This window comes from Chrysochloris asiatica, unplaced genomic scaffold (genome assembly GCF_000296735.1).
Source record: "Chrysochloris asiatica unplaced genomic scaffold, ChrAsi1.0 scaffold00312, whole genome shotgun sequence".
Taxonomy (NCBI): Eukaryota; Metazoa; Chordata; class Mammalia; order Afrosoricida; family Chrysochloridae; genus Chrysochloris; species Chrysochloris asiatica.
In genome coordinates, this window is record NW_006408830.1 from 1,288,487 (window position 1) to 1,297,276 (window position 8,790).

General features: G+C 52.0%; 1 protein-coding gene across 1 annotated transcript in view; it reads right to left on the reverse strand.

Moving 5' to 3' along the window:
- Positions 1-1,365: 1,365 nt before the first annotated feature.
- Positions 1,366-8,790, reverse strand: part of CDC37 (cell division cycle 37) — an 18,880-nt gene continuing 11,455 nt past the window's right edge. Inside the window, exons 2-8 of the mRNA XM_006875086.1 lie at positions 5,336-5,617; positions 4,933-5,041; positions 4,718-4,833; positions 4,510-4,632; positions 3,971-4,153; positions 3,819-3,890; positions 1,366-1,619 (exon numbers count right to left, since the gene is read on the reverse strand). Coding sequence (XP_006875148.1) covers positions 1,464-1,619; positions 3,819-3,890; positions 3,971-4,153; positions 4,510-4,632; positions 4,718-4,833; positions 4,933-5,041; positions 5,336-5,617 — 1,041 coding nt within the window. The 3' untranslated portion in view covers positions 1,366-1,463. The remainder of the gene's footprint in view (positions 1,620-3,818; positions 3,891-3,970; positions 4,154-4,509; positions 4,633-4,717; positions 4,834-4,932; positions 5,042-5,335; positions 5,618-8,790) is intronic.

Here is an 8,790-nt window from a genome sequence, read left to right on the forward strand (position 1 = left end):
AACAATTTTTGTTATAAAGGAGCTCTGGTAGCACAGTGGTTATAAATCGGGCTGCGAACTTCAAGGTTGGCAGTTTGAAACTACCAGCTGTTCCGTGGGGGAAAAGATGAGGCTTTCTACTCCCGTAAAGATTTGCAGCCTTGGAAACCCTGTGCAGGGTCGGTGTGAGTGGTAACCAATTCCACAGTACTTAACATTTTTGCTTTAGAGAGTCTGTGTAGTGTATCTGCCTAGTCCGCCATCTTGTCAAAAATCAAGTACATCACTTTTTGAGGAATCTCACTGGAGGCTGGTAGGGAAGGGCCAGCACAAGCACCAAGGTCTGCGTTAACATTGGTGTGCTGGGCGTTTACATGAGTTCACTGAACACTGGTGTGCTGGGCACGTTTCCATGTGTTCATTCCCCTACTTTGCTCTCATCCGAGACATTAGTAGTGTTACCTTCAGTATACAGATGACAGAAATAAAGGGTCTGGTAGCTGAAATGAGGTAGAGGGCGGGGAGGGGTGGGAGAGGTGAAGGGCCTCGTCAACTGCCTGGAGAACTTCTGCTCAGAATGTGGGTCCTGGGATGAGCAAGGCCAGGCCCTGTCATGACAGACAGGTGCTCTCTGGCTGCTGTCCGGTGGGGATCAGAATGGATGGGAACGAAGCCAGGGGGGAGAGATGTGTTTTGAGACAGTTCAATGTGTTTTGGAAGCCAAGTGTTCACGTGGGAGGTGAGACCTGGAGTTGAGGCTGCTGAGCTGAGCCATGCCCACGGCCTGAGCACATGACAGATGAGGTATACAAGGGTTTCAGGGCACAGGACAAGCAAAGGGGCTGAGGAGAGAGGGCTTGTATAGGAAATTTCTAGAGGAATGAGAACTGAAAGTTGGGACTGAACAGAAGGCATCAGGAGGAAGATGGTTCCAGGCAGGGGACTAGTACATGCCGGAGCCTGAGAGAGGCAGGTGCGCCCCCCTCACCCCCGGTCTGCTTGCCCACAGGCCCAGCCCCCACCCTCCATTTGCCCAGACCTCACCACAGCCCTGACAGCATCTGAAATCCTTTATTTGAAGATCATCGCTGTTTACCAAACAGAAAGACTTGACAGCAGACCAACAGTGAACGGAGCCCACAGTGACTGGAGCAGCCCCCTCAATGGGACCCTCCCCTCCACCCACGGGCAACCTGGCGACCCTGCCTCTCCCTGGACCCCAGGGCCTTTGGCATAATGCTGATGGGGGCGGGGGCTGCAGGCAGTGAAGCCCCTTGACTCAAAGCAGAGACTTGAATGAGCGCTGGGGGGGGTAGGGGCAGAGGAGGGGGGGAGGGCTGGCCCCCTTCCTCTCCTGGCCAGTCCCGGGTTTGGGGGGCTGCAGAAGTGGAGGAAGCCAGGAGCTGGGGAGCTGGTGTCTATTTTTGTTTTCTGAAAAGGGGAGTGCGGGGGCCTGCAGGCAGGCGGGCAGTGGCTAGCGTAGGTCACGCACTGACATCCTTCTCATCGTCTGGTTTTGGGGCAGCTTCCAGCAAGGGGTCCTCAGGCCCTGCCTCCTCCTTCTCCTTGGCTTCACTGGACTTGGAGTTGGGGACCCAGAGGCCAGAGTCGATGCAGCGTTGCATGTGGTACTTTGCATCCTGTGGGGAGAAGGGCAGTGCATGAAGTGGGCCCTGAGTTCCCTGGGCTCCGAGGACCCTGAAGCCCACTCATGCGCCTTCTAGACTCCAGCTGTACCATGGTGGAAACGTTCTAGAATCTGCGCTGCCCAACACAACCACAAATCACAAGTGGCGACTGAGCACTTTGAAATGTGGCATGTGGCTGAGGAACACAAGTTCAGATCTTTAAGAGCCAGACAGTAAATATTTAGACTTTGTGGGCCAGATAAGGGGGTTTTCAAAAAGTGCTTAAAAAAACAGAATTAAAAGGTCATGGAATTTTCCCATGCACGTTTGGAAGCCCCCTCAATGACAGCGTTTGTCACAGCTCCTCAACCCGTAACTCCTCCATTCTCTTCCTGTTGTTGTCAAGTGCCTTGGAATCGACGTTGAGGTTAGCAGTCCAGTGCTGATCCTACAGTACCACACCAGGACTCAACTGGAGTAGGCAAAATAGTTGCCGATGACACAAAAGCAAATAAATGGGGCCGTACGCCAATAAAGCTTCTTTGGAGGAGGCAGCGGGCCTGTGGGTTGCCATTTGCTAGTCCCTAGTTTAGACATCTACTCCCATGGAAAGTCCTAGAAATCCAGTAAGCAGACCCACTTTACAGATAACGAAACCACTGCCAGCACTCATCAAGCCAAGTAACAAAAAAATGGGGTCTACTAAGCCTTTAAAGCAGGGGTGGGGAACCTTTTTCCTGCTAAAATTTGCAACACCATTCATGGACCATATAGAATTATCTACTTGAAAATGAGTCTGCTGTATCTGGTCACACATGTAATGAATTCTCCCTTAATGTGATGGCTGGAACTGCGGTGGCCTTGGTAAGAGTCAAAAGCAAATGATTTCGAGGGCCTTATGGCAAAGCTGTTTGAACTGCAAGGTCGGTGGTTTCAAGCTCACCAGCTGCTCCTCGGAAACTCTATACAGGGTCACTATGGGTCAGAGCCAACTGGACAGCACTTACCAACAACAACATACGGCCTATGGGCTGGACCTTTCCCACGCCTGCTCTAAAGCCTTGTTACCTTGATGCTGCTGTGTTCTGACAAGTTGGTTCGGACTCATAGTGACTCAAGGCTGTAAATCTTTACGGGAGCAAAACGCCTGTCTTTCTCCCACGGAGTGGCTGATGGACTCAAACTGCTGACCTTGCCGTTAGCAGCCCAATCAGTGCACAACCCACCATGGTACCAGGCTCCTGCCTGCTGTGCTGCTGGTGGTGGTTATAATCCATGGAGTCAGTTCCAACTTACAGTGACCCTGGCATAGGGTTTCTGAGGCTGCAAATCTTTACGGGAGCAGAAAGCCTCATCTTTCTCCTGTGTAATGACTGGTAAGTTTTGAACTGCTGACCTTGAGGTTAACAGCCCAACTCATAATCACTACAGAGCAGCCTTTCTTGTTGTACTAGCTCTACTAAAATGCCAAACAGCTGTCATCAAGTGGACCCCCACCAACAGTGACCCCACGTGACTGACTCTTTATAGCAGCCAGCTGCCAGACCCTTCTTCTCAGGAGCCTTCCGGTGGCCTCAAATGTCCAAGTTTCCGTGAGTGCATTAACCATTTACACCCCCACCCCCAAGGACTCCAACAGCTGGACTACTGTTCTCATGAAAACAGTCAGTGTTTAACACCAGCTACTGTGTGCTCCTGGTATGGCACTGTGGGTTAATGCATCAGACTGCAAAGTCGTTTGAACTGCAAGGTCGGTGGTTCAAGCTCACTAGCTGCTCCTTGGAAACCCTATACAGGGTTGCTTTGGGTCGGAATTGACTCGATGGCACTTAACAACAACGGTGTGCTCAGCTCTCCCGTGCATCGTGCCAGCTAATTCCCAGAGAGAAACCGGTTTGGATAAAGAAACAGGCACTGGGAAGGAGCCTGCGTGCCACCGGGGGCTGTGCCCACAAATGGCCTGTGATGACAGGGATAATTGCCAGACACATGTGCTGTACTCGCATGCACTGTGGTACAAGCACCCAGCTGGCACCCAATAGGTGCTTGATAACTGTGAACACGTGAAGGACTGCCTGTCCCCTGTGCTGGACACATGGTGGCCCAGTCCCCTTACTGCTCTGAGAAGCCGGTGGGTGTGTATGTGGGTGTGATTTTCCCAGCCTGCTGGAGGTGGTAGCAAGAGGGTGGGCCTGGGGCGCAATGACTCACGGTGGGGTCCATCTTGCTGATGGCATCTTGTAGCATTTGCACGTCCTTTGCATCAAAGCATTTCTGTAGCTCCTGGGGGTGCAGAGGAGTCAGAATCAGGTCCTGGTGATCCAGGGCTGTATCTGCTACCTGCCTGGGACCGGGGAGCGTACCTCAGGGAGGGACTCGTAGACCTCGACAGGATCCAGGCCGCCAGGGCCAAGCCTCTTCTTGCGCTCCTCCTCCTCATACTCCTTCATGGCCTTCTCGATCCGCAGCTTGGCACGGCCCCGCACCCGCTCCTTGAAGGCCTCCAGCTCATCATTGAAGCCCTCCATGTACTGGCGGTCGGCTGTCTGTGGGGGGCAGTCAGTGGGCTCCCCTGAGTCTGGCCCAGAACTAAAGGGTGGAACACCCAGGGCCCAGGCTGTCCTCACCTCTGTCCACCCTTGGCTTGGCCACCTTCCCCCAATGACCAACCCCACAGGGGCCTCCTGAGTCAGGGAGCCTGTTCCTGCAGGTGTTCAAGTCAAGAGTTGGTAGTACCCTGACCCTGCCCTTCCCTTGCCACTGGTGCCCCATCAGCAGCGTCGGCGCAGACAGTCTGCGGCCCACTGCCACATCTCAGCCTCTGACCCCATGCTCTGTTGGCTGGCTCCTGGAGGAGGGAGCCTGCAGCCAGCCAGTACCCTACGCTGCTTAGAGCCCCTACCTTGATCTTCGTGAAGAACTGCCGGAAGCAGGCGCGGGGGTCCACCTTCAGGCTCTTGGCCAGCTCCAGGATGAATTGCATGACGATGGTCTGGTGGGCCACCTGCCCCATGAGCGCGCACTTCTGCCGAGGGGAGGGCAGGCACGCTGTCACCCAGGGGGTGCCTCAGGGTGAGGCCGATCCCCATCCCAGGACATGCTCCACTCACCTCCTCTACCTCTAGGTCAATGCACCAGATGACCAGGTAGTTGGCTGTCTCCTCACACACCAGGTGGGCATTGTCTGACAGGTACTTCTGGCTATCGTCCCAGCGGTGGAGCATGCCTGCAGGAAAGCATTAAGCAGGTGCTGGAAGGGCCCCACTCTTTCCCTCACCCCCCCCCCCCCCCCCCCCCCAATCAGGAGCCCCTGTGCCCAACTCACCAAAGTGCTTGATTTGTTTCTCGTACTTTTCCACAAAGGTTTTGTGTTTCTGCTCCCGCACCTCCTCCGAGTCCTCTTCCGCCTGCTCAGGCTTGGTGTTGACCATGCTCTGTGGTGGGGTGAGAGGGGGAGTGGGCTGGGGCCTCGCCGCCGCCGCCACCGCGAAGTGCCCTGAGCACAGCCGGCCTGGCCTTGGCCGCAGCGCCCATCCTGTCAGCGGCCAAGGCGGTGAAGGTGCCAGAAGCATCAAGGAGGCGGGAGCGTGAGTGTGGCAGGTGTGGCCTCGGACTAGGGCCTTCGGGCAGATCAAAGGGGAGGGCCGATGGGGTGCTTCATCTGTCTGGCCCCTGCCCCTGGCCCTCCCCCTACCTCCTGTCCCCCCAACCTCCCCGCCACCACACACCTTGCTGAAACCGTCCTTGCTGAGTGTGTCCACGTTCCAGGGCATGCTCTTCTCCTTCTTGCGCATTTCCTCCAGCTTCTGCTCCCAGCTCCTTTCCTCCTTGCGCAGCTGCTGCACCTCAGTCTGCAACCGTTCTAGCTCCACCTGGGTGCCCACGGCCTCGGCCACCTCCAGCTCCTTCAGCTTCCTCTGACACTCAGCCACCTTGCGCTTACACTCACGGCAGCCCCGGTCCAAGTCCTCCTTCTCCTTTTGGAACTGCTCCATGCGCTCCACCCGGGCCTGTGGGCAGGAAAGCCCAGGAAAGGTCTGTACCCACCTCCAGCCTTGTCTTCCAGCCTCGACCCCCCTGGTGCCTGGGTGCACCCAAGTCAGGGCATGGCCCTCCTCTGCTCCCACCTCCTGACCACAGCCAGCCAGGCCCTGCACCATCTGTCCTGGACGCTTAGTTTTCTCTTGAACAAACTCAGTTTGGGCTGCTCTCTCCCCAGACTGTCAGAGAGCAGAGGAATATACAACTACCGACTCAGCTGCTGAAGGTTATGGGTTCAAGTATCCCCAGAAGAAAGACCTGACCATTTGCTTCTGAGAAATCAGTCACTGAAACCCCTACTGGGGTCAACCCAAGCCAGCCAGTCAATGAGATGGGTTTTTGCTTCCCTGGCATCCTTCTGACGTTGGCTTCAACATGCTTTTCATGCAACATTCTACTGAAAACTTCAACCTTCCCTTGTCCCCCACCTTGTACTTACTTGTCACCTTCCAACAAACATCCTGTTAACAACTATCCATGACCTTTAGGTCACTGTCCCTTCCTTAAGTCACCAAGGAAGGGCACACAGTAAAGACTCAGGAGGCACTTGCTGGTGAAGCATGAAAAGCTGGGCCTCAGGCGCCTCCCTCACCACTGCCCACCAACCCCTTCACACCACCTGTGCCTGGATGTTCCAGCCAAGTCACCTGAGTCCTCGCCACAAAACCGGGTCCTGTGTGGTGTGCTCCCTCAGTAGAGGTGTCACCTCCTGCCTCCTACTGCTCTACAATCAAGTCCTGACACTTCTCACTTCTAGATGTCCCTCCAATTGGCCCACCTTGCTCATAGGAGCCCTGGTGGAGGCATAATAGGTGACTAGTTGGTTGGGCTGCTAACTGAAAGGTCAGCAGTTCGAACCCAGCAGCCACTCCAAGGGAGAAAGATAGGGGTGTCTGTTCCTGTAAAGATTTACAGTCTTGGAAACCCCTAGGGACCAGTTCTACTGTGTTCTATAGCAGGAGTGAGGGACACCCAGCCCTCAAGCCATATGCTATTGGTAAGTGCTATATAGACAGTCTGTGAAATCATTTGGTTCAGGCACTGCCAAGGCAACCACAGTTCCAGCCATCATAGTTGTTGTTGTGAAGTGCTGTGGAGTTGGTTCTGACCCATAGTGACCCTGTATGGAGTTTCTGAGGAGCAGTTTTGCAATCTGGCGCATTAACCCACAGCGCCACACCAGGACTCTACCACAGTAGGGGTGACTTAATTAAGTGTAATACCAAATATAACATGGCTAAATTTGAAGTTGGTAATTTTGTCTGGCCCGTGAATATTATAAATTTTGGCAGAAAAAAAAACCCCTTGTCCTATTGGTTATTATGAGTTGGAACCTACTGGATGGCTGTGCTTTGGTTCTGGAATTTCATCCAACTATTAGCTGAAAAATAATTAGCTGAAATGTAAGCGGACTTTCTCTGGGGTATAGACTGCATCCCCTTTTACAAGAGCAGGCTACCACCAAGAAACACAAAACACAAGATGGCAGATCGGATAGATGTGCAGTGAGGAGCTCTGTCAACAACAACACAGAATACTGGACCAAGCAGGCTCAGGGGATGGTGCTAGAACTCTGAACCACACATAAAGGAATATTTAGAAGGTTGGAAGGTTCACAGCTAGGGGAATTTGTAGCAGAATCAAGAAATCCATTGCTTTCTAATTCAAGATGCTCAGCTGCTCCCGGAGGCACCATCTTGGGAGAGACCAAGTGGGGGAAGGATCAGAACAGCCACGAATGCCACACAGAACCGCAGACATACAGGTGTGGACATTCTTTGCTTGCTATCGGTTCACTGGTCTCTCGCTGTCTGCGCACCTCCGTTCTGGTGACTAGACGGTATGCCTGGGCGAATGGACACCCCAACCCAACCCCTGGAGGGTTCTACAAAGCATCCGTAAAGATCTCCTCAAAATTTAAAGTGACAGTTTCCACTTAAAACCAAACGGCCACCACTCGACTATCAGTTTGTCATACTGTGGTGGCCTCTGAGTTGCTGTGATTCTGAAAGCTATGCCACCGGTATTTTAAATACCAGTAGGGTCACCCATGGTGGACAGGTTCCAGATGCGCTTCCAGATGATGAAAGACTAGGAAGAAAGAGTGACAAAATACTTTAGAATATTTAGTAACTGAAAACCTTATGAATAGCAGAGAAACACTGTCAGATATAATGCTGGAAAATGTGCCCCTCAGGTTGGAAGGCACTCAAAATGCAACTGGGGAAGACCTGCCTCCTCAAAGTAGAGTTGACCGTGATGACACAAAATGGAGTAAAGCTCATGGGAGAAAAGCCCGCGTGACCTTCATTTGCTGATGGGGCACAACTCAAAATGAAGACAGACAGCTGTAACCATCCATTGAAAACCAGAGCATGGAATGTATGAAGAATGAATCTGGGAAAATTGGAAGTTGTCAAAATGGAATGGAACGCATAAACATCGATATCTAGGCATTAGTGAGCTGAAATGGACTGGTATTGGCCATTTTGAATCCGATAACCACATGATGTACTATGCCGAAAACGACAAATTGAAGAGGAATGGTGTTGCATAACATAGCCAGATTAGTCATGAGGTACAACGCTGTCTGCGATAGGATAATATCCATGTGCCTTCAGGGAAGACCAGTTAATACCACTATTATTCAAATTTACGCATCAACCACTAAAGCCAGTGAGGATGAAATAGAAGAATTCTACCAACTTCTGCAATTTGAAATCGATCAAACATGCAATCAAGATATATTGATCATTACTGGTGATTGGAATGCAAAGGTTGGGAGCAAAGAGGAAGGATCAGTAGTTGGATAATATGGCCTTGGTGATAGAAATGATGCTGGAGAACACATGATAGAATTCTGCAAAACCAATGATTTGTTCATTTTAAATATCAGTTCAATGCTCTCTTTAGACAGCATAAGAGACAATTATACACATGGATCTTACCAGATGGAATACACAGAAATCAAATTGACTATACCTGTGGAAACAGACGGTGGAAAAGTTCCATATCATCAGTCAAAACAAGGCCAGGGGCAGACTAGACTGTAGAACAGACCATCAATTACTCATATGCAAATTCAAACTGAAACTGAAGAAAATGAAAACAAGTCCATGAGAGCCAAAATATGATCTTGAAT